Genomic DNA, 25,773 nt, shown 5'->3' on the forward strand with positions numbered 1-25,773 from the left:
ATAAACATATGTTATATTATTGTAATCATTTCTCAGTTCTTGTACTCCATTTGTAGCGGGTGCTCTTGTACCTTCACTTACTGGTTTCTAGTATTGTATGTTTTTGCTTAGGGATCTTATGAATTATGATGATATAGATAAGGATGGGCAACTGGCGTCCAGCAAATAGATCAATGATAATTTCTAAAAAAAACTGACCCACAGATATGTAGTTGAACCCCCCAACCTATGACTGAGGTCTTGCAACAGGGTCGGACTATAAGTATGTGTATAAATCTTCTAAATTTATTTTAAAATAACAGTATTTTTATTTAAAAATCGAGACCCCTTGCGTAGTTCCATTTTTTTAAAACTAGAAAAGGTGCTGGAAAATATATTAAAGAAGCTTATTTTCATAGATTTCACCTTGTTGTAATTGTAACAAACTCATATTATCTATGAGTACTTACAAGTTGCAATCTCGTGAACTTCGTACTTCATATTGATTTTCAGAGTTCTCCTATACAACCTGGGGGCCAGCGTATATTATAGAATGTTAGAAAGGTTCCTTGGTGCTTAGAAACGCTGCGACAGTAGAGTTTAAACTGCCTTGGGGCTTAGCACTTCACCTGTACAAACTGTGTGCCGGGGTATATTTTGGGATATAACAAGAGTACATTGATGCTCAGGAAGCCACGGCGGATAAATGCAACTTGCGTCGGGGTCCAGAACTTCGCTTATATAACCTGTAGGTCAGGGTTAATTTTGGGATATTAGAAAGGTACCTTGATGCTCAGGGAAGCGGCAGCGGATCAATTCCATTTTCTTCGGGACCCAATACTTTACCTATATAGCTTGTAGGCCGTGTTATATATTTTAGTATCTTAGAAGGGTTCTATCCTGGTATGTTTCTTCATCATTCAAAAGTTTTATCTTCCGAATATGATATAAATTTCAACGAAATTGCATATGGTATTATAGTCTTGCAATGAAATTACTCACAATCATATTGCTTCACAATGATATTACTCACAATGTTTTTGTCTCACAATCATATTGCTTCACGATGATATTACTCACAATGTTTTTGTCTCACAATGGTAATGTAGATGACGATATTACCACGCAACGATATTACCCCAACGTTTTTGTCCACAACCTTTTTACCACAATCATTTTATAGTGAACCTTAATGAATACATATATGAGGATATTCACGTGGTCCTTTTAAATTTATTTTTGTACATTGAAATTCATTTCAATTGATTTATTTAACCTATACATTCATATATTCATTATGTTAGAATTGCTATCGACATCTATCGGTCTTAATGGTTGAAGAATGATCTTAGGTCTTAACAAATGTCAAGTTAAAAGCACATCTAAATATCAGATTTGTCTCTCATAGAATAATTTGTTTAAATGTGTTGTTTTTTATATATTTCAGTTTTATGGTAATCTTCAAATTGTTGTAGTACCTATTTGTAATTAACAAATCGTATTTTATATTTCACACCTTATATCTGAATCTGAAAGTGAATGGCTCCCGTCATAGTTTCAACCATTGAATATATTCATTGTTATAATATATAGATGGATTGATTCCTACCCAAGGAAAGAATCCATTCTACTCTCGTATGAAAATTAGCTTTGTTTGGTTCTTTTTTTAGTATATATGTTTTCATCCCATCATCATCATCCCTGTAAATATCAGAAATCGAGTATCTCTTGCTGAGGATAAAGTATCTCGAATCTCTTCTTTTTTGCCTAATTCTTAAAGAACATAGAAGTTCTTCCGCATTTAATTTATAAAGGTCAATCTAAGCAAATTAAAAGCATAACTAAATTTAAAATCAGTCTGTTTTTGTAAGTTATTGTTTAATATATTTTAATTTTATGAATACAGCTCATGTATAATATTCATGTTCTGATAAAACTTAATTTTTTACATTATTATATTTACGTATGCCACATCCAGTCTCTTATTTTATTTTGTAACATTTTTGCTGTTGATGTTGTTTTTTTTTGCTGTTGATCAGCATTAGTAATTACTGTAATTACGTAGTTAATTTGTAGTTTAGTATGATTCGACATTGTCCAAATTAACATAAACTCGTTCATGTCTACTATTTAAGTTTTTTTATGTCACAAGTTGGATCGGATGAGATAATGATACAAAAAAAAAAATAGGGATCTACAGGGCTCTATCTATAAAAAACCGTGTACATTAGTGATAATGTTAAAAATAAGATTTGAGAATATATGGGTAAGATGAAGATGAGTCTCTTGAGTACTTTGGGTATGACCAATGGAGATAAGACGAACTTAAAATGTATTATTTCTTTTAAGTAAAAATATAGAAATAAATATGCAAATTTTACTGTATTTATTATTTACTAACCGGAATCCCGTAATTAAAAAAATTGTTTCCCGGGAAATGCAAGTCCCTAAAGAAAGAAACAAACAATATGATGTATATGGTTGTAGGATTATTAAGTTAAATAATACTCCGAAGATAAATAAAATTAAGTTTTTTTCCTTCGGTCAATCATATACCCAATATCAGAAAGGAAATAATAATTTGAGTATCTCCCCAAGTTCCTATATTTAAAAGCTTATGTATATATATTGGGGAAAGTAGTTATTGCATCAGTATATATTCAGAACAAGAAAACTAGTGCTGGCTGTTTTAATTATAGTCTGGGAAATATAAAAGGCAATATAAAAAAATTTGTAGAACTGAATTACAAATGTATAGCGACGCTTTTAATAAAATATGACATTAATACAGTAGACTTAGTTAATGGCTACTATTGTGACATTTCAGTGCTAACTCAGTTGAAGTCTTGCAAATTGTAATCCCTGTAGATTTTTATGACGTCATTGTTTGAGGACCGGTCGTGAACAATAACAATAACATTGAAGTTCAATTTAAAATAAATAAATATTATTCATTAAATAAATGCGCGATGGAGAAGAATGGCGAGGATTCAGATAGGATGGTTTTTCGTCCTCTTGGGGCAGGCCAAGAAGTCGGACGATCATGTCATTTATTAGAATTCAAAGATAAGCGAATTTTGTTGGATTGCGGTATCCATCCAGGATTATCTGGGATGGATGCTCTTCCATTCGTGGATCTGATTGAGGCGGATGAAATTGATTTACTCTTGGTGAGTCATTTTCATTTGGATCATGCGGGTGCACTCCCATGGTTTTTGGAAAAGACAACGTTTAAAGGAAAAGTGTTCATGACTCATGCAACGAAAGCCATTTATCGATGGCTCCTCTCGGACTACATTAAAGTGTCCAATATTTCCACGGAACAGATGCTCTATTCAGAACAAGATTTAGAAGCCTCTATGGAAAAAATACAAACCCTCAATTTTCATGAAGAAAAAGAGGTGAAGGGGATCCGTTTTTGGGCTTATAATGCTGGTCATGTTTTAGGGGCTGCTATGTTCATGATTGAAATTGCAGGTGTGCGCACTCTTTACACTGGAGATTTCTCTCGTGAAGAGGATCGGCATCTTATGGCTGCAGAAGTTCCTTCACTGAAGCCTCATGTCCTTATTTTGGAGTCCACATACGGTACAAATATTCATGAAAAGAGAGAAGATCGTGAATCTCGCTTCACATCCACTGTACATGATATAGTTACCCGAGGAGGACGTTGTCTCATCCCTGTATTTGCTCTTGGTCGAGCTCAGGAACTCCTTTTGATTTTAGATGAGTATTGGGGTGCACATCCTGAGCTACATGAAATCCCAATTTACTATGCCTCATCTCTCGCAAAAAAGTGTATGGCGGTGTATCAAACATTTGTAAATGCCATGAATGAACGCATTAGGAGACAAATTTCCGTGAATAATCCCTTTGTTTTTAAGCATATCTCTAATTTAAAAGGCATTGATCACTTTGACGATGTAGGGCCATGCGTTATTCTTGCATCTCCGGGCATGATGCAAAGTGGTCTTAGTAGAGAACTTTTTGAGTCCTGGTGTTCAGATCCCAAAAATGGATGTATTGTTGCTGGTTATTGTGTCGAAGGTACACTTGCTAAGCACATTCTCTCTGAGCCTGAAGAGGTGGCTTCTATGAATGGACAAAAATTACCTCTTAAGATGCAGGTCAATTATATCTCCTTTTCAGCTCACACTGATTATAAACAAACATCTGGGTTCATACGAGAGCTAAAACCTCCGCATGTCATTCTTGTCCATGGAGAGGCAAATGAAATGTCAAGACTCAAATCCGCTCTAATTCGTGAATATGAAGCAGATCCATCAACGAAAATTGATTTTTACAATCCAAGAAATACAGTGTCAGTGGATTTGTTTTTCCGTGGTGAGAAGATGGCTAAAGTTATGGGATCTCTCGCTGTTGATCCACCTATTCAAGAGCACAGAGTATCTGGTATACTCGTCAAAAGGAACTTTAATTATCATATTCTATCTCCTTCTGACTTACCCAAATATACTGATATGACAACATCGGTCGTAACGCAAAGACAAAGTATCTATTACTCTGGATCCTTCCAATTACTTCAATTTATGATTTCACAATTTGGTTGTGATGTAACAACTCCAAAGGAAAAAGAAAAGAAAAAGAAATACATTCGAGTATTCGATTCCATTGATGTCATTCATGAAGACAAAATGATTACGCTTGAATGGATAGCGTCTCCGGTGAACGATATGTATGCTGATGCTGTTCTGAGTGCCATTTTGCAGGCAGAATCTTTAGATACTCCTCAGTACATTCCAGCTAATGCTAGAGTCGACAAAATGCATTTTAAAGTAGGTTTTTCAAAGCAGTTTTACTTTTTACTAATATAGTTGTCTTTTTTAGGAATGCTGTATAGAACTACTCCAAGACATGTTCGGGGAAGAGTCCGTACCAAAGACTTTTAGTGGAGATAAATTTGGAGTCATTGTTCATAACAAAAAGGCTTTAATAGATTTAAAAACCTTGGAAGTTTCTTGCAATGAGGATGAAACCTTTGGAAAAATAGTAGAAACTGCTATTACAAAACTACATGAATCCCTTGTTCCTTTGGATTAAAATCAGTTTTCAAGTGAATCAATTGTCTATTTATTTATCTTACTATTATGTGTTTATTATTTTCTGTCCATTTACAATAAAATTTTATGAGTTTCCGAGTTGACATATTATTTTATTATTATAATTTATATAATATTCGTACGAACACAGCTAGTCTCAACTTTCTAGCCAAGTAAAAAGTTATGTAGGGAAGACCAGTCCAAATTGTTTAAACCTGAAATATCTTAGGGATGGGACTTCTAAGTTAAAATATACAATTAGTATAGGACATAACATTTCAATGTGACCCACAGGTGTTGATTACTGGAAGGATACATATACGAATTTATGAGATTGAGATTTTACATTATACCTACCATTAATATCTTAATAACAATATCGTATTCATTGTACCAACATACATGCAAAATTATTAAAATAAAATAATATTTTTCCCTGTTAAAGCAGTGTTTTTTAAACATTTTTATTCCAGAGCGCATTATACTGATAATATCCAAAATATTATACCTAGTGCAATATATATTGCGTTATCTCGCACAATTTGAGAAACACTCCTGTAAAGAGAGGTAATGTCTATGAAATTATAAAATGGTGTCGTATATATCGAATACTATGGATAAAATGGGGATACAAAATTTACATTAAGCCAAGAAATATTGATTTTGCATTGGTACCATCACAAAATCATGATGAATCAGCATATTTTAAGTATAGTTAGGCAAATACTACTAGAAGTCCTTGAGTTAAGTTATTCTAAATATGTGATAGATATACTAGGCTTACACAACCTGCTGTTGTCTTCCCTAACGTCAACTGCTGCAGGTGCTACGAGGAATAAGGGAGTGACGTCAGAAGATTCAAATTTGAATTTCGATCGTAGCTGAATATAACAGACAGTAAATTCAAAATTGGGTCGGGTCGGGTTTAATACAGTAATCTGTTTAATTTCTTTGCTGAGAATGGATCGATCCTTTGAGCCCGGATTTTTATTAGATTTGTCAGAGGACACAATTATCAAAGAGGAAGAGGATGACGACGATCCTTTTAATTTAAAGTCCATGGTGCATTCGACAACCTCTCGACAATTGTCTGTAATGACAGATCCTAAGACGGACACACTTGTTCAAATTGAGGACGATCCATGGATGGATTGGGATCGACTCCAATCTGAAGCCTCAGCTCTTGCTGCCTTCGCTCAAGAGGATGTTACTGATTGGGATGCTATCGAAGTGGAAGCTTCCGCTGTTGCGGGAAGTATTAAGTTCAGTAATACTTTCTTCTCTTCTTCCTCTCCCATGAGTCCACTCTCTCTTGAGTCCCCTCTCTCTACTATCTTCTCTTCGGGGATGAGTCCGGATCTCCTTTTTTCTCCTCCCTCATCGGGTCTTCTCAAGTTGTCACTAAAAGACTCTTCACTCCACTACAAACCCCCATCTTTCCCCAATCTTAGGAAAGTCATCTTTATACACCTCCAGTTTAAACAATTATAGCATTATTTATATTTTTCTTTGGGGCACAAATTATTCGCAGTGACTTCATTTTTCCCATTTAACAACTCAATGAATGATTAACTCGAGGTGTATAATGACTATTTAATATTTAGGAGTCCACTAACACCTGCTAACCGTATATTCAATGAAAAAAGAACTCAAAGTGAACTTAAAAAAGTTAATTATGTCCCTAGAAAACCGTCTACACTGACCTTTCCTCCCAAGAACATTGAAGTAAATGCTAAAAAACCATTGTCGTTAAATCATACTGCAAAAAGCAAAAATCCTCTTGAGACAAGGCGTCAAATGGGCACAGCCTCGAATACCTCAACTCGATCCATCTCAGTGCCTAAAAAGTGTCCGGCGAAGAAGTCTAGTACTTCTAGTGATGCTCCAGAGCTAAGACGTTCAATTAGTAATATGACACATAGCCAACTCCAGTCCATAAATAAGAAAGATACTACTTCTATTCCGTATTCAGCAAAGAAATCATTTACTCTTCCTCGTAAAAAGCCATCCAAACAGGCCTCGAATCCATCTGCTGCTGCTGTTGCACCTACTACAACATATTCAGGCTCTAAGACAAATACTACTCCTTCAGTTAATCGTACTCCAGGTCATCGATTCGGGTCGAGTGTTGTTTCAAGTACTCCAGCTCAGAAACCTTGTGGTAGTGGACGATCAGTCAAGTTTGCACAGCCTACATTACCAAGTCCAATAGTGAAATATCCAAGATTCAAAAAATAAACTCAATAGTTGAAATTATTTATATTTAAAAAAAACCTTATGACGACACGAGTACTGTGTATTTTTATGTTCCAGCGGTGCATAATTGATTAATTGAATATGGATATTGGTGTTATGGCACTCATATCTATTTTATTATTAATATTATTGAAATACAATTTACATGAATGTTACAGGAAGCATTTTTTAAATTATCAATTAATGGATGATTGCCTTTTTTATCCTAATTTACTGATAATTGCATCTGTAAACTCTGAGCATTTGGCCGTTCCTCCGAGATCACCTGTAATAGTTTGTCCTTCTTTGATAACAGAGAAACATGCATTTTGAATACGCTCAGCTTGATCATGAAACTCCATGTATCTTAACATCATGACAGAAGAGAGCAGGAGAGCAGTTGGATTGGCCAAATCTTTTCCAGCGATGTCGGGTGCAGTTCCGTGAACTGCCTCAAATATAGCACCTCCAGTTCCAATATTTGCAGAGGGAGTAAGACCAAGCCCACCGATGAGACCCGCGCAAAGATCCGATAAAATGTCCCCATAGAGATTAGGCATGACTAGAACATCGTACTTTCCAGGATCTTGAACCATGTTAAGACAGACGGTGTCAAGGTACCTTTCCTCGAATTTAATTTCAGGATGCTTTTCAGCAGCGTCCCTACAACATTTAAGGAAGAGGCCGTCCGACATTCGCATAATATTGGCCTTGTGAACAGCCGTTACTTTGTGTCTATTATTCTCTTTAGCGTATTTGAAAGCATATTCAGCGACTCTGGAGCTCGCTGCCTCAGTTATAAGTTTAATTGATTGAACAACTCCATCCACGATTTCGTGCTCTATTCCAGAGTACTCCCCCTCCGTATTTTCTCGAATTGTGACAACATCAACATCATCGTAGAGCGTTTTATAGCCTTCGATGGACTTGCAAGGCCTCACGTTTGCGTACAAGCTAAACTCCTTACGAAGAGCCAGATTCAAGGATCGAAAGCCTTTTCCCACAGGGGTCATAAGAGGGGACTTTAAACCAATTTTATTGGTGTTGACGGAGTCAATGGCATCTTGAGGAATGCCCATTGTTCCATCGGATTGTCGAACAGGCTTCACATCAACGGAGTCCCACTCAATGGGAACTTCTGCTGCGCTAAAGATTCGCTGCACAGCAGAAGCAATTTCGGGTCCGATCCCATCACCTGGAATCAGAGTCACCCTCCTTGTCCCCGAGGAGTAGTTACGGATAAAATTCCTTGTTACATTCAACATGCCGATCGATTCAACTGACCCTGCTCGATCTTGCTAGAGCTGTTCTCTTCAATTAATGTTAAAAGTCTAATCAGTTATCAACATCAGCTGATGCATGTGGAGCCCCATTCAAAAACGAAGCAGCTGCGGGCCCAGCAGATCACCAGCTCGAATTGAATACATAATAACATACATCAGCCCATATCTAGCCCCTCCTTTCTCTCATCAGAGAGAAAGCAAGAGAGCTCCAGCAGCTCAGGAGTCTCGCGGGATTTCTCAGTTAAATTTAACCCAGTCTCACATTTGGGCACTGACTCAAGCAAGATCTCATTAAAAGTACTCTGGTTCGAATTCCATATAAAAGTACCATACAACATCATAATAAATATTTAAATATAATAATATTATTATTATGCCTAGAATTGCATTCAAGTAAGTAAATGAGTTTCGATGTCATTGACGTCATAGGAAAAATAGAAAGCCCGGACAACAACATATTAAGTTACAAATTGTATAATACATACGTACAAGAGGCCGGGTGATTCTTAAGCTAGAATACTAATAAGTAATAGGTTAGGTAATAATAGTTAATATAATAAAAATAAAATAATAAATAGAAGACCGGGACAGGGCATGTCACTCAATCATGACGTCACGCTCTTCTTGGAGGCGTCAAAATGAATTTGTGATGACGTCAATCACACATATTTCAAATTTCTAAATTGAATTGAAATGGACCAAAGGAGAAAAAAAACAGCCCTTTTTAGTATTCCATCATCAACAATATCTTTAAATGAGAAAAAATGACTATTGTATTAGGAAAATACAGAATGAGAATGAAATTTTAGGATAGAGAGTGAGAGAAATAATAGGGTGAGAAATAGAAGGCGAGATGGGCCAATTTCCTAGAGGAGTTTAAATAGAAAAAAGTGTTGATAGAAGGAGTGGGGGGGAGATATTGGAAGGAGAAAAATCAGAATTGACTGTAAATGTACGTACGTAGTGAGTGAATAAAAAGGAGGAGTGGGAGAGTGAGAGTGAAAGAGAGAGAGAGACAGAGAAGGGAGAGAACTGAGAAGGAGGAGTGGAGTACAGAATAATAGGAAGAAATCACCACAACTAAAATACAAAAAAAAAAAAAAAAAAAAAAAAAATAAGTAAGAGCTGATGGAGGAGTAAGGAAAGAAAGAGAGAGAAAAGAAAGAAAGAAAGAAAGAATTTAGAAAAGAAAAAGAAAAGAGAAGGAAAAGAAAAGAAGAAGAAGAAGAAGAAGAAGAGGAAGAAGTGGAAGGAATCGAGAAACAAATTGGGTGATCCCTGATTGTCCCTGGTATGATGAGATGATGGATCATCAGGGTAGTAGTAATAACGGAGGGGAAAGTGTGCTCCTAAAAGAGGATATCAATTCAAGCGGTCCTCAGTCTCCAACGTGTTCTTCCGGAGTGGGCGGAATGAGTCCTTCTCCTGGTTCTGCGCCTTGTTCGGGTGCTCAAGTGCAGTCCGTGCCCTCGCAACAGGGCCAGCGAGTGAATTACTCCATCCCTGGCATCCTTCACTTCATTCAGCATGAGTGGTCTCGCTTCGAGATGGAGCGTAACCAGTGGGAGGAGGAGCGTGCGGAGCTGCAGACGCGAGTGGCCTTCCTCCAGGGAGAGCGCAAGGGACAGGAAAACCTGAAGAAGGATTTGGTGCGAAGAATCAAAATGCTGGAATATGCTTTGAAGCAGGAGCGAAACAAATATCAACGCCTAAAAAAGAGTCAAAACAACCCGGATGGAGTGGCTGAAGATCCCGAAGACAGCAGCAAGTTAGGTCTTGAAGAGGGAGACACTGAACTTGACGACAATGATCTCCTTACATCCAAGTTGGATATCCCTGAGAACTACGTAGCTGTATCCAATGTGAATTGGCGTCAAGGGAAACAGCTTCTTAGACAATATCTTCAAGAAATTGGGTACACTGATACTATCATTGATGTCAGGGCCAATCGTGTCAGATCCGTCCTGGGTTTGGATGTTAATAGAATCAATAACGGACCCCCTCCTCCTAATCCTAATAACCCCCCTTCTCGACAACCTAATGCAGCCACTCACCTCAATCCTGAAAAAGAAGAATCGGTCGTTATGGCTAATTTCGATTTCCTCTCACAAGAAGTTGACGCTGAAGATGATGAAGAAGAAAATACTCCAGAGGAATCCAATACTAAAGTCGAAGCTGAGGTTACCCATGAGGATAGAAGAAAAATTGGAGAGCCTTATGACGCTTCAGCAGATAACAGAAAATGGAACTCAGGTTTGTAGGACCAAACACTCTAAAACACTGTTCAAATTTATATTGTTCAATTCTATTGATAGGGTCATCCTCCAACTCATACTCTCGTTTCACTGGTAGTCGTCCAGGTGTTTCCATTGCTCCTCCATCTTCACAAGGCTCAGAATCCCTCAAAAATCCCGACAAAAAGTTAGTGGGGAGTAATCTCGAACTTGGAGAATTAGAACAATTAGCTGTTATTAATGACAATGAATTGTCCTGTGACGTAGGTTTCATCATTCTAAAAATATCAAATTTCTAAATCATTGAATTTTTCTTTTTTTTTCAGTTTACAACGCCAAAAGAAGCTCTTCGAAAAACGTGGAACGCAAAATATACGCTTCGTAGTCATTATGATGGTGTTAGAGCGTTGCGCTTTCATCCAAAAGAGCCGGTTTTAATCACAGCCAGTGAAGATCAAACTCTCAAAATGTGGAACTTACAAAAAACTACGCCAGTTAAAAAATCTACGGCATTTGACGTTGAGCCAGTGTATACATTCAGAGCCCATCGAGGTCCCGTACTTTCTCTCGATGTATCTAGAGCGGGTGACCTCATTTTTTCGGGTGGTATAGATGCATCTATACGTGTATGGAATATGCCTTCACCAGATATAGATCCTTACAATTTATACGGTAATAAAATATACATACATACATGTACACATGTATAGTTATTTATTTATTTTGTAAATATCCAATGCTATTTTATACTTTTTAGATCCTTCAGTCCTTGCATCAAGTCTCTTTGGACATAGTGATGCTGTATGGGGTTTAGCTTATAATAATCTTAAACAGCAACTTCTATCTTGTTCTGCTGATGGTACGGTTAAATTATGGTCTCCATTAGCTAAAGTTCCTTTGCTGAGGACATTCGGTAGTGAGAATAATGGAACTCCTACTTCTGTCGACTGGATGTACGAAGACCCTTCCTATATGATAACTGCATATTCAAATGCTGCTTGCATAATCTATGATGTTGAAACAGGAAAGCCCGTCATTAAATTAGATACACAGGTATGTCTTGTTTTAATTCATTATATATTCTATTATATCAAATCTTTGTTGAGCTTATTGAATATTCCTTTTGATTTTTATTATATTTTGTACGGGTAAAATAACTCCTACATAATGATAACATGCCAATTAATCTTCGGATTTCATTGTGGCTGATCAAATTAGCTTTATTACTTTTTTTTAAAGTAATGTTTCATACTAGCTACGATATCATTATACTATCACTTAATTTTGCCATTTAATTGACGGTAATAAATGAATGAATGAATGTATATTTTACTTTAAAGATAGGTTTTATCCAAAAGTCGAATAGATAGAAAGGTTATCCTCATGATATGTTGTATTAGTTATTTCCGTTATCCGGTTATGAAAAAGCTTTGAGCGATAAAATCTGACGAGGTTCAATATTTTATCATTAAAAGTTATTCTTATAATTTTCTGTTCATTGAAAAGGGAAATTTTGACTTGATTTCTAAGCCTTTTGGAATATACACTATGGCCGATAAATAAGCTCATTAAGTCTGTCTTTCTTACATAATTTCAAAGTGTTGATATGATAGGAAATGTATGTCATTTTGATAATTGTATTTTATTGATCAGACAATGAAATAAATAACTAACATTGCATAATTTTCATTATAAGGGCAATGATGTTGGAGCAATAACGCGAGTTGCTTGTCATCCTACACTTCCAATGACCGTAACAGCTCACGATGATCGACATATTAGGTTTTTTGATAATTACACAGGCAAACTAACACATTCTATGGTTGCTCATCTTGAAGCAGTCACATCTATTGCCATAGATGCCAATGGTTTATATCTTATTTCTGGAAGTAAGTATTTTATTTATTTTTAAATGCTTGAGAGGTAGTATCTACCTACATACATATACGCTGGATTTTTATAATTTTATTTGTATCTTTCCAGGTCATGATCGTAGTGTGAGGCTGTGGAATATAGAGACCAAAACTTGCGTTCAAGAAATAACAGCCCATCGTAAAAAGTTCGACGAAAGTATTTTCGATGTTGCTTTTCATCCTAGTAGTTCTTATATAGCAAGTGCCGGAGCCGATGCCTTAGCCAAGGTCTTCGTATAAAATGAATAGTTTACATCTGGGAACTTACTACTCCATCATCAACGAATTACTAAAAACAAGGGAACATATTTTTAATCAGTTTTACTTTGGATGTATGAAACTATTTGCAACGAAAGAAATCCAACGGACTTTGTTAATATAATTTTGCTTTCGTCGTGTTTTTCTAATTTTTAAGTTTCTTAATATATTAAGAGGAGTTCTGAGAAAATGTGTAAAGAATTGTCCTCAAAGACTATATTTCGAAGATGAAGAAAGCGTTTATGTTACTATTCTACGACGACGACGACTACGACTACCACATACTATTGCCCTCACTCTCTCATTTAAACCCTTGTAAACCTAGTTCATACAGTTCTCCATTTCGTATGAGGCGGGAACACACCAATAGACTACATATGTCCTTGGATTGTTATACTGTTAAGTAACCCGTCATTCGTGTACTACGAAAGCTTTCTAAGAATTTCCCTTTTACTCGATTTTGTTGATGATGAAGAGGAGAGGCAAGTTATAATTTTATGATTTAAAGAAGAAAGAAAAAAAAAAGTATCGAAAAGAAACTATATTATATATATTTATCGTTTACAATTATTGTATTTCATGGCACTTTCTACCCCATCCCCGAAAAGAAATATTAATAAAAAAAAAATACAAATAACACATTCTACTCTTTGTTTAATTTGTTAATGAAATAGAACTTTATTATTAAATAATGGATGGAATCCTGTCATCACAATATGAATAGTCGCGGTCATTTGATTTAAGTAATAATTAAAAAACACATACATATGCAAAGCGAAGATAACATAATAATAGGAAATGAAAGCTTGAATGAAGTGACGGATACATCAAAATGGTGGTACTGTGTTAGTAAAAGAAGGTTGTTCGAGTTCTTCTCTCTTGGTCATGCGTGTTCCTTGTTGTAATTTATAAATATTAATGATATCCTGGTCTGCAGGGCAGCTCTGCGTGAAGGCATCCAATTGATACATTTCTCCAAAATATTTCCAGAGACTCTCAAGCGTCTCAGGAATATCAAAATCAGCAAAGAAATGGCCTGCGACTCGGATGTGTTGTAATTTAGGCATGAGCTCACAGTCGAAGCAGCAGATGGTGTCGCCCGTTAGAAAGCGACTTCCCTTCTGGGACAAATGCTCATCCACCTTGCGTAAGTGCGACAGAAGATTGGATTTGGAGGTATCGTCCTTTTTGAGGAGCATCAGCTTAAATTTGGAATAGATGTTCTCGATTCTGGAAGCCACTTCCTTGTCCTGGACGAAGAGATTGTGTCCGCCAGGGATGCTCTTCATTATGTGACGCTCGATCTTCTCATTCTCCAACACCGTGACTCCGTTGTCGATCAGGATGGGTGGCGGAGTGGCTTCGAAGTTGGTTCGGAAGTCGGGAGGCGGCTTCAGCATATCCACCGTCGTTATTTTCAAAGAGATCGTCTTCAGCTCCGCCAACAAATACAGGTCCATGAAATATTCATGGCAAAAGAGGCACGCGCCTTTACGCCGACCATCGATCGTCGACGCTTTGATTATCAGCTCTATCTCGGGAATATTCTCGGAAGACATTCTCCAACACTTGTCACTTCTCCTCGTCTTCCCTCCGCCCAAATCTCAAAACACCTTCTTTCAAATTCTTCTCTTGTCTTGTCTAGTCTCTTCTTCTTCTTCTTCTTCTTCTTCTTTCCCTCTCAATTATGTACGCACGTACGTGAAGCAGCAACAGCAGCGCTCCTTCCTTTTTTCTTCATCCAGCTTCTTGAACTCCTGCTTTCTTCTTCATTCATCCCCTGCTCGCGAGTTGAAATGAATTTATGACTCAACTTGGCCAACCTATCCACAACACATCATTTCAAATCATGTGTTGCTTCTAGCTCTCTTTTCCAATCTTTCATAAGCAGCAGCTCCTTCCTCCTTTCTCGACCTTAACTGACGTCATGTATATTTAAGAAGACGTAGTCATTGTGTCAATGAATGAGCTCACTAGTCAGTCGCTGGCGCATCGCCGCACCGTGAGGCCTTCTCTCTTTTTCTTTTTTTGTTTCTTCTTCTCTTTCGCTTGCTGCTGCTCTTTTTTCGCTCTTTTTTTTTTCTTCTTTTAATTCTGGATGCATGCTATGAATTCTCTTTCTTCTTTTTTCTTTCTCTTTTCCACTAGTTTCTTTATTTGTGGAATCCTAGAATGAATGCGACTTGAGGCACCGTTCCTTCTTCTTTTGAGTTTTGAGTTGTAACTTGTGTTGACTTGAGTTTACATTGAGGAGGAAATCAGTGAGGATTCCTGGGATTTCTCCTATCCTTGTGCTTGCTTCTAATCGTGGGCAGTAAGTGATTCTGATGATGGATATAGTGGAAGAAGATGCAGAATCTCTTCTGGAGTTGAAGGAAGGGGAAGAGGAGGACGATGCAGTCGTGAAGTCCATCACGAAGGCGGACGTGGAGGAGCTCTTGGGAGGAAGTCTGGATGAGGATGAAGAAGAAGAGAGTGTCTGCGAGGAATCTGGGGTCAAGTGCGTGGAAGAGGTGGAAGAGGGTTTGGAGAAGAAGGGTGAATTGGAGGAGGTTGTCAAGTGTGAGTCTGTTGAGAAGAGTCCTTGCTGCACCAACACCAACACCAACACCAACACTTCTCATCTCCCCTCCCTAATTGAGCGATCCTCTATTCCCGAAGGAGTAGGGAGAGGACCGCCCTTTGTGTCGAATGGGCCTGGAAGAGGTCGTTTCCCTCCTCATCGAGGCCCTTTGATGCGTTTCTTTCCTCCTCATCGACTCCCGCCTCCATTTCATTTCAGAGGTGGTCCTCCACCTCATCCTCACTTTATGCGGCCTCCAATGAGGCCTCCTCCACATCCTCTTCTGAGGCACGAACATCGATTCATTGCTCCACATCCAAGATCACCCTATAACAGTGTCTCCAAAGCCCTTTCTATCGCACGCATTGTTGTACAAAAAAAGTTAAAAGCGGAGGCAGAAGAAGCTAAAGCTAAAGCAAGTGAACCTACTTCAGATTCGCCTCCTTCTACACCTACGAAACAACCTGGGATACAGCCTCTTATGTCTATTAAGACTACCATTCCAAACAAAATGCATAGGCCTCCTCTTCTTGTCCAACCTAGACCTTTAAAAAGACCACTGCAGGAGCCACCCAAACCCACCAATCCTCCTGTACCTCTTATTCGAGGAGGACCTGGACAAGTGCATTCTAATCTTCGTCGTATTCAGACTGTCGATGAACCTCCTCCCACCAAAAGATACTCTGTATCTGATCAACTGAAGGCTGTTTCCATAGCACATAAGCCTGCTCCAACATTAACTCGTATTAATATCGAACCGGGTCCTCCTCCCAATAATGAAAATAATCAAATTAAAAAAGGAACACGAATCAAGATATCCAACCTTCCAGCTTCAGCCACATTCGAAAAAATGTGTTCCATGACTACTGCATGTGGCAGTGTCAAAACCATTAACATTCTAGGTGAAGACAATTCTGCTGTCATTGAATTCATGGACACACAGAGTGCGGAAAACTTCTATCGGCTAAATAATAGAAAAATGATGGATCTCTCCATTCTAAATATTTCTATGATTTGATCTAAAAATCCCTTCGATTGGTCTCTTTCTCTTTTACATTATTATTAAGAATCTATGCCTTTTAAAAACAATGTTCTGTTAATATGTATTTCATTAAAAATATACTTCCTTCAATTACTGAGAAATAGTATATTCTCTCCTTCTCTGAAAGAAAGAGTGAATACATGGATTCTCAAAGTAAATAAGGACGTATATTTTTTTCATCTTTATAAGTTTATGAGTATTTGTGTTTTTGTTGTTATTATGACCAAAACTAACTTACTTAAGCATCGTGGTGAATTGGAACTTTTTATTTATTATTTCTTTTTTGATTTCTTATATTATTCATCAGTGTTCTACTACTACAACTTCTTCTACTACTACAGCTCAGATACTTTTTCCACAAAATACCAAATTTACTATGATATTTTCATTATGTTGTATTAATTGTATAAATTTACAAAAAGAAAAAAGAAAAAAAACACTACAGAATTAAACATCATAATTGTTTGGTTTCCTTTAGAAAATGTATTCTTGAATCAATCAAATTTTTATACAACCGTCTTACTTAAACCTATCTTCCACCCAGTGGACTTTTTTTTAAATTCAATTTTTGCCTAAGGATGATTGATCCATCATCGCCTTTACTACTCATTCTGTGATATCCTTAACAATCTGTGATATAATCATGTATTTTATCATTCCTCATGCCATTCATTGCTTGCCCCCAACACACTTAAAAATACATTGTTTGTTTACAAATGAAATGTCAAAATTATAATCTCTATCAACATATATATATACTTTATATGCATATATATAACAATCGTTCCATTTCCCCCACCCACCAAGTGATCCAACTTGGCAATAGCTTATTGTTTTTGACTTCACCCATGTCACAATGTCTTGCTCCACTTGTTTGTATGTAAAATCATTCGATTTGTCAATCACGGTCCCACCAAATTCTCAAAGATACACCTTCAACAATAAAGATAAAAAGATGATTTTGGATAATCCTTTCTACTGGCCCATTTTTAATATAATTTGAAAGTAATTCAGAAAAATGTTTGATTGATCTTTGTTAGGAAGGGGTCAAATCATCTTCGGAATATTATTAGAGGTGATATTTTTTTTCTTCCCAACTTAAAGAACTACCTCTCAAATTAATGTAACTTTTCCGAAACAACATATTATGTACCATTCATTCTTATTATAAAGGTACATCCAACGATTTGAAAAATATCCGCCCTACTTTGAACTCTCATAATTTTACAATTTGTTAATATTTCGAATAGTATGTGTGTCCTATCATCTCATTATTATTATTATTACAGGTGCGTTATTGAATGGCTCTTCAATTTTTCATGGCCCGCTTAAATATTTCTCTAGGCCATTTACCGGAAGACAATTATTTGTATTCACATATAAAGTTGTGTTGCTAATGTGATGCCTACGACTCCTCTGATTTCTGTTATTTTTAAACAGCTACCTAACTTAATTGTGTACATACATTGTTTGATATCCCAAATAGTTGTTGATATACCTCTCTTCCCTTCCATTTTGTTACATACATACTTACAAACTATTCCATTATTTCAACAAACATAAAACAACTTCACAACGCCAATAATTTTTGATCTCTCTTTTTTTTAAATATATATATTATTTTTTTACTTTTTTTTCCATTTTTTTATTTTTTTACCCCATTTCATAATAGTTTCTATATTTTTTACTATTATGTAAATGTAATCCGTCACTCGGTTTCTTCCTTTCAATAATGAAGTTTTTTTAAATGTTTCCTATTTCCAAAAGAGAAACTGGCTTTCTACTCTTTAAATAAAAGCCCTCCCAGTATAAATCAATGGTACCACATTCAATTGGAAAGCTTTGTTGTTTATAATGATATAAACAGGGCCGGTTTTGTCGTGAGAGGGGGCTATTGCAAGGATCAATGTTCAGGGCCCTTTTCTGCCTTTCTTTAAAATACAAATATATAATCACGTTCTTAATAACATAAGAATATTAATACAGTGGGCTTCGTTAATGTACACTATTTAATTTCGAATCTTTTTTTTTATTTTTTTTTTAAAGAAAATAATTTCTCACGGTGTCCTTGTTACGCTTAAGTGCGGGGCCTAGGATAGGTGCCCCTCTGAAACCGGCACTGTATACATACACATCTTATTTTGCTAATGTCATTCTTAATAGCATCTTGTAATTCATGTTTCTATTAATTCATTCAGATGTACGGGTAAATTTGTTTCTTTTCTTGAGTGGTTATGCTCATAGTTTCAAAATATTATATTTTTTTATTCATTAATGACTTATCATCCAACTATCATAATATTGGGGTTTTTTTTATTTATCAAAACCAAAAAAGACATCTATTTCTGCTTGCAATTATAATGAGACGAAAAATAAGTCGGCTGGCTTTTAATCCTTTCTCATTATTAATTAATAGTGTGTACCAAGTACTAAATTGAATAAATGAGGAACTTTTATATATTAGAATTGATTTATTTTATTTTTGAAGATTCATTTGTCATGGACTACCTTCCTTGGTGCATATCCTGGGTATTAAGGCGTCATCTTTGATGATGATTGACCATATTAGTGGTAAAACACTGTCTAAAATGTGTTAATTTGCCGATCAAGAATATGCTTAGAAAATTAAATGCAGTCAACCCCTGATAATAGTATCTCCTTGATTTCAATGCATCCAAAACTTTATTAAGTAAAAAAAATATGTACTTGTTTGCCAACCTCATATTTAAAATTTTTTTTAGGTACTATTTAGTTCCTCAGAGTGTACCTACTTGTCCTTTTATTTTTGTCAATATATCAATTTTATTCTTCCCCTCTCATTCAACGGTAAAATTATGGAACCAATTTTCTCGGATATGTTCTATGGTTATTATATGCCGTATAAGAGAGAAATTGATGCCAAGAAATGTTCTAAAATATATATTAGAACACATATATTTTGAAAAAAGAAAACCAAATTGCTCTTATCTGGAGAACAAATGTGGTAAGTTAATACCAAACAATCTTGAACACTAATCAAGAACAAGAGGAATGTCCTAGTTATTATTTTGTACATCATGTCTACATACAGGTCAATATTGCATCAAAACATTTCGATCGATGATGGGCTTTATATTCAAATTTCTGCGACGAGTTTAGATACTCAATAATGTTATCTATAATTTCAAATATTCATTTGATTTATGATAATTAATTTGTTCCCGATATGGACTTTCAAAGATAATCTATTTAAATTTCTAATTCTGTTATTGTTATGATTAATTATGGTTACTTAATGTGCACTTGGTGGTACCTCCAAAGGATTTATCAGAATAATTTGTTGATAGAAATTTGGCGAAGATTAAAAGTGTAATCCATACTCCATTTTGAGAAAAAAATCGTTTTTTCTTACATATGGGTGTATATATAATATTTTTATTTATTGTGTCAAAAAAATTGTTGTTAGAAAAAACTATTCTTATCCAGACTTAACTATATAATACTTTCAATATATTAGTAAAATATCGTTATAATACATATATTTGAGCAATTTCCCGTCGTTAAGCATGTTATATTTCAAATGCTTTTAATACAAGTAGTATAAAATTCAATTAAAATACTTACATATGAAATAAATATTTTAATAATCATTCTGTTTCTTTTATAAATTTTATTTTTAAAGCTATTTTTCGTATAAGTTCCATTTAGATTTCAAAAATATACGAGGGAAAATTGAGACTTTTTGTAGACACTATAATTAAGGTTAGCAGAGTTGTAAATTGATGGAGGACATTATAGTTAATATTGTTGATCAAATGATATGTTCGGATCTTAAATTTAAAGACACAATTGACATTTAACGCCAATGGGAATTATTTTGTCAAAAATTTTATTAATTCAAATATAAATCTTCGCTTTAGTTAAATTAAATTAAAATATTGTTATTAAATTTAAATTATTTTGAATTAGTTTTAACTTTTTTTATTTCAATGTTCCGATGGTAAATCAAAAAATTACACTCAAAGAAGGTGGAAATGAAAAATGACCCAATTATAAAAGTATCAAAATCCTCGAAAACTAAGGCGAAGAATTTACTTCAAGTTGTTCAAAAGGAGGCTGTAAAAGTGTGAGTATTAAGATTTGAGAAGTATATGGCAAGAGCATAATTAAATATTCAAAATTATAGAAAAGCCCAAATTTTTAAGTTCACTAAGAAAAATAAGTATAAAGAAGATCAAAATTTGGTAGCAGCAATGGTGAGTGGTAAGGATGAAGAAAAGTGCGATCACCTTAAAAGGCACCGGGCCATATTCCTTAACTTTGTGGACAATCTTTTAGACCCTTATTCATTCACCGATCCTCAATGTGTTTACAATAACGTATTTGAAAGACCTGATAATCTTCGTCGAGAATTGTCAGGAGAATCACCTATTGTCAATTTGGAAATTGAGGGAAGAGCTGCCTCTCTTTCTGAGTATGTTTAAAAATTAAATAATTAATTATGGTTAAATAACAACTTTCATGTATTTATAGATCTTCATTCATATCTCAAGTACAATTGTCGAGAGTTAGTACATCTTTGAGAGAACTATTGAGCTTTGGTGATAGTGCATGTGCTACAAGCGAGAGAGGGTTCGAATATTTCATCCTACCACAAATAATAGCTGGGGTAACTGTAATGCTCCTTGGTATGATACTCTTTCTTGGAGTCTTCCACTCAAGAAAGGTGTTTGGATTTTAATATACATATAGTAAATTACCCCTTATATAAAAATCATCTTACATTATAGGTATGATGAAATATATATGTATTTTAAACAATAATTAATTAACTTTTGAACTTGAGTTTTAAATACAGTAGACTGATTAATGTATAATTGTTTTATAAAATTAAATTTATTAATGCTCAAAAGTATTTAAGAACTAAATGATTTATTTGGTTTAATTTTTCCAGTGTCTCTGTTTCTATTAATTACTTACCATTGGGAAAACTTAAATAACGGAAACTTAAATTTATTCAACCTGATACCAACTATTAATATGTGCTACTTATATAACGACAAAAATAGCACTACTATCCATTTTAAAAGAAATATATTTTTTTGCAAAGTATTTACTCCTTCAATCTGCAAACCGTTTTTCAGAAAAAAGTTTCATCCTATGATTAATAATAAAGGACCAAAAAATTACGCGCAATATGCGGTACTACGACACGTTCTTTATAATTTTTTGATTCGAAATAATCATTTTAAGACAAAACTATTAAAACTTTTGAAAGATTTTTTATTCATCTAAAATAGTTATTTTTTACACAATGCTCAATTTTTACTTATATTGACTATTTTTTAGGTAAAAATTCTATTTTTTATATTTATAAAATTATAAAATTTACAACTTAATAGTCATAGTAAGAAGCAGTTAGGGCCCACCAGGGAAGTAAAAAGGGTGAGCAAAAAATTTGTTTCACTGTCTTAAAGAAGAAGGGTTAAGATATCAAATAAAGATCACATCGTAACGTACTTCAATAATATACACTAACATAATCTCTTGTGTAATCCATGCGTACTTTGTAGGTACATATATAATTATTTACTATTTTTATTAGTGAAATTACTATTCTACTATAATAATTTAATCATTTAAAATAGATTAACACTAAATTTTAATAAGCTGTATGTGTTATTGCTGTCATAATTATTAATAATATTGATATATTATGTTCTGTAAGGGGTTTCCTGGAATGCAAATCAAATATCTATAACTTTTTCAACATTATACTATATAGACAATGTTGTATATTATTTATAAATTTCAAGTGCACAATATTTTATTGTCCACTAAAATCGAGGTTGCCCTTGATTTTAGGTTCCAAAGTTCCGTAGTCTTATCGCAACCAAAGAGACTAAAAAGGAAAGGAAAGAGAAGACAAGATGGTTGAAACAAAAACTAGGTATATAAATTATGTTCGGGATTCACATAACCTCGATATATAAAAAATAGAATATAAATACCCTTCGTAAATTATTTGGGTTATGTATTTTCGTTTTCAAATAACATTTTTAATTTTTTGGACCCTCTTTATGATTAAGATACAATGAACTATGGCTTTAATTAAGAGTTTAAGTTTCTGGCTAAAGAAAAATATATAACACAGTCCGAAACATCGACTTGTATTAAATTATATTAGATGAATCTTAGTCTAAATGTAGCTTTTTTTTTTTTTAAATAAATAATAATACATTTTATACTCTTTCGAGTCAATGCAAACCCTTCGTCAACCGAGTTTATCAATGACTCGATTGCTTAATCATCCTTATCAAATTTGAATATATATTGAACATATGAATTATCTTAATTCGTATTACTGAATACATATAGTTCTTTTAAGATATGGTCCAGCGAATTAATTTTAAGATGGATATGCCTAATTAGAAGATAAAGTTAAACACCTACGAAATACTCAAAAGAATAAAAAAATTCTATTTAGTTATCACACTAATTTGGTCTATTGGGATAAATCTATTGTAGTCCTTAAACCCGCTCTACATTTAATAAAATTCCAAAGGAGCTATATATTAATTACTGGAATATAGCATTGTACTCAACTAATGATCTATTAATTTTTATAGAAATAAGTAATACGTCATTTACATCGATGTAAATTTAATGGGATCTCTGTTTTATTATTCCACAAATACGATATAATTTATTCTTATTGTTGAGAAATGTATTCATTAGTTTTGAAACCATATGTCCGATTGGACTCCTAAATAAATATAATAGATTTACATTTCTATTTGCATAAAGCTCTTAATGATGATGAAGAAATGTTCAGCTCTTCAATTATTTAGTGACTAACAATTGATCAATTTGTCATTACAAAATTCAGTTTATGATACATTAAAAATTATAATTTGATTTCAATAAAGTTAATATTGTATTTCCTTATTATTACTTAGATAAGATGTTATATAATTTCTTCATTAATTGATATATATTATGTTTATTCATGCTCCTGTTTCTTTACTTTGGTTACATTTTTAAAAATAAATGCTACATTTATATAATATAATATGTTATTAATCAAAAAATAATTACTAGATTTGGTTCAAGTTGTGCATTCTTTTCTGAGCTAACTTTATTCATACATAATAAATATTATTATATTTATAATTTGTACATGATTCCGTGGTATTTGTTAATCTTTTCATATTACAAGGATAAAGACTTCTCTTTACCCGTCAATTAATCCTAAGTAGACTGCTCACATAGTTGATCCGTAAATCGCCTTCTTCGCTATCATTATTGGGTGAGCATCAAGTATGAGTTGGAGTATGAAGAACATAAAGTAAGGTTTGGATTTATTTTTTGTAAGCTCTTATTCTACTCTATTCTTATTTAATGAAAGTTTTCGACTTTGATTTTCTTCTTATAACCGAAAATAGATAGAACTGCATCGTGTGTCAAGGCCATCGTCCTTCTAAAGGTCGACTCCGATACATATTATCTTCAAAGTGAACCTAAAACAAATATTTTTGTTAGTTAAGTAAATATTTAATTTAACAAGAATGTAATGTCTTGAATGCTCCATAGGGAGTATATATGGACATCTAGCAGCGCTAATCCACAACTTTCACTGAATTTTGCCCTTCAAAAAGGAAATATTCTATGAGGACTAGAACCACGACGCCTCTTTCTTTTATAGTCTCTTTAATCAGAACCTACGTGAATTATTTTGAAGATATTGTTTTTGAAAGCACAAGATTAAGTCTGAATTGATCAGTATTATGTATCAGTCACATTTTTCTATAGAACCTTCTGAATTAATTTAATAGACAAGGATAGCACTAAACATATTATAAAAATACATTGATTAAAATGTCATTAAATCATTGAAAAAATATTTTTCTAAAAAAAAAAAAAAATAGGCAGTATTTTACGAGTTATATGATGTCTTATTAATACAATACGTTAATGGATATTAAGTTACTATAATGATTAAATAATATATCTTTGGAAATGGATTATAATTTCAATGGTAATAAACATCCAATTTTTTTAATTGAGATAAATTTGGAAAAAACAAATTCATAGTTATGCAATATAATCAAAGTGATAGACCATTATCTAACGTAATCTCGATATGGAAATTATTAAATAATTATTTTGTTGGATCAGTCCCTAGGACTCGCCCTTAGTTTTTTATCGGTCCGATCTTTTAATAATAGAACCATCTTTCTTTTCAAAGTTCCCATGACATTCAATTTTCTTTTTCACGTCATAGACAGCTTTTCTGGAAACTCCAATAATAGGTCTTGAAATTTCAGTTTGAAACTCGCAGTAAGAAATCGCCGTAGCTCATGGACAAGGCGCTCGGGAGAAGTTTTTCACTTGAATTTAATGTACGTTCGCGCCCAGGCGATTACTAGAGAAATAAATATACTTTCTGTATATGGATTTCACCATAAGATTCCTATGTCAAATGGAGTAAATGTAATATTATAATGTTGACTTATACTTAACCACTTCAACTTCATCTAACCAATTAAAGGAAAATTAAAAAGAAAAAAACAATAGATAAACCACATAAACATGTAGAGACATAAAGCTTTGTTTCCCTTTCTATATACTATATTTTTATATAGCTGATATTTCATAGAAACAATAAATATTCGGAACTTTTGATGTCAGTTACTTAAAATCCCTAGATTTGGCATAATTTAAGTGTATAAATATCAAGTTTCCCCGTGCCACCGGTCATGTTATAATGTATCATTTTACACAATTATCTAACGTAATTTCAATATGGAAATTATTAAATAACCCTATCCAACAAAATCACACTTTTTTCTATGTACAAGAACAGCATATGCTCAACTATGTACAGTTTGATCCCCTGGTTCCAAATATGGCCTTATTTTTTTTTTGAAATATTGTCGTGGCCTTATCTTAAATTGACAACGATATAGAGTGTTTTTGAGGAGGTTCATTTTTTTAAATTAACATTCATACTTTCAGCTACCGAATGCAATATTTTTATACTTTTTGAATATATTTGTTTTGAAGCTAAGAGTTTCTGAATAAAAAACACCTATTTTCACTTTAAACAAAGATAACTTGACTGAAAAGTATGATGCAGACATTTTAAAAATGGTTTTATAATTTTTTAACATTCGCCTTTAAAATATATTAAAATAACTTGTACCTATCTTCAATAACCGAGGGCT

General features: G+C 34.0%; 5 protein-coding genes across 5 annotated transcripts; 3 read left to right on the forward strand and 2 right to left on the reverse strand.

Moving 5' to 3' along the window:
* Positions 1–2,782: 2,782 nt before the first annotated feature.
* Positions 2,783–5,135, forward strand: Cpsf73 (cleavage and polyadenylation specificity factor 73). The gene is made up of 2 exons (XM_040712521.2): positions 2,783–4,775; positions 4,828–5,135. The coding sequence occupies exons 1-2, from the start codon at positions 2,949–2,951 to the stop codon at positions 5,038–5,040; spliced, it is 2,040 nt and encodes a 679-aa protein (XP_040568455.1). The 5' UTR covers positions 2,783–2,948; the 3' UTR covers positions 5,041–5,135.
* Positions 5,136–7,283: 2,148 nt separating this feature from the next.
* Positions 7,284–9,362, reverse strand: Idh3a (isocitrate dehydrogenase [NAD] subunit alpha, mitochondrial). Its single transcript, XM_040712524.2, has one exon. It carries the CDS (start codon positions 8,537–8,539, stop codon positions 7,496–7,498), a length of 1,044 nt encoding a protein of 347 aa, XP_040568458.1. The 5' UTR covers positions 8,540–9,362; the 3' UTR covers positions 7,284–7,495.
* Positions 9,363–9,538: 176 nt separating this feature from the next.
* On the forward strand, positions 9,539–13,599 carry Cka (Connector of kinase to AP-1). Its single transcript, XM_040712519.2, has 6 exons — positions 9,539–10,810; positions 10,873–11,054; positions 11,118–11,463; positions 11,549–11,844; positions 12,488–12,680; positions 12,775–13,599. Exons 1-6 carry the CDS (start codon positions 9,859–9,861, stop codon positions 12,942–12,944), a joined length of 2,139 nt encoding a protein of 712 aa, XP_040568453.1. The 5' UTR covers positions 9,539–9,858; the 3' UTR covers positions 12,945–13,599.
* Positions 13,600–13,611: 12 nt separating this feature from the next.
* Clic (chloride intracellular channel protein 5) lies at positions 13,612–14,670 on the reverse strand. Its single transcript, XM_040712525.2, has one exon. The coding sequence runs from the start codon at positions 14,519–14,521 to the stop codon at positions 13,790–13,792; it is 732 nt and encodes a 243-aa protein (XP_040568459.1). The 5' UTR covers positions 14,522–14,670; the 3' UTR covers positions 13,612–13,789.
* A 4,353-nt stretch (positions 14,671–19,023) lies between these two features.
* LOC121117985 (uncharacterized) lies at positions 19,024–21,461 on the forward strand. Its single transcript, XM_040712526.2, has 3 exons — positions 19,024–20,672; positions 20,733–21,020; positions 21,080–21,461. The coding sequence occupies exons 1-3, from the start codon at positions 20,581–20,583 to the stop codon at positions 21,285–21,287; spliced, it is 588 nt and encodes a 195-aa protein (XP_040568460.1). The 5' UTR covers positions 19,024–20,580; the 3' UTR covers positions 21,288–21,461.
* The last annotated feature ends 4,312 nt before the right edge of the window (positions 21,462–25,773 follow it).

This window comes from Lepeophtheirus salmonis, chromosome 5 (genome assembly GCF_016086655.4).
Source record: "Lepeophtheirus salmonis chromosome 5, UVic_Lsal_1.4, whole genome shotgun sequence".
Taxonomy (NCBI): Eukaryota; Metazoa; Arthropoda; class Copepoda; order Siphonostomatoida; family Caligidae; genus Lepeophtheirus; species Lepeophtheirus salmonis.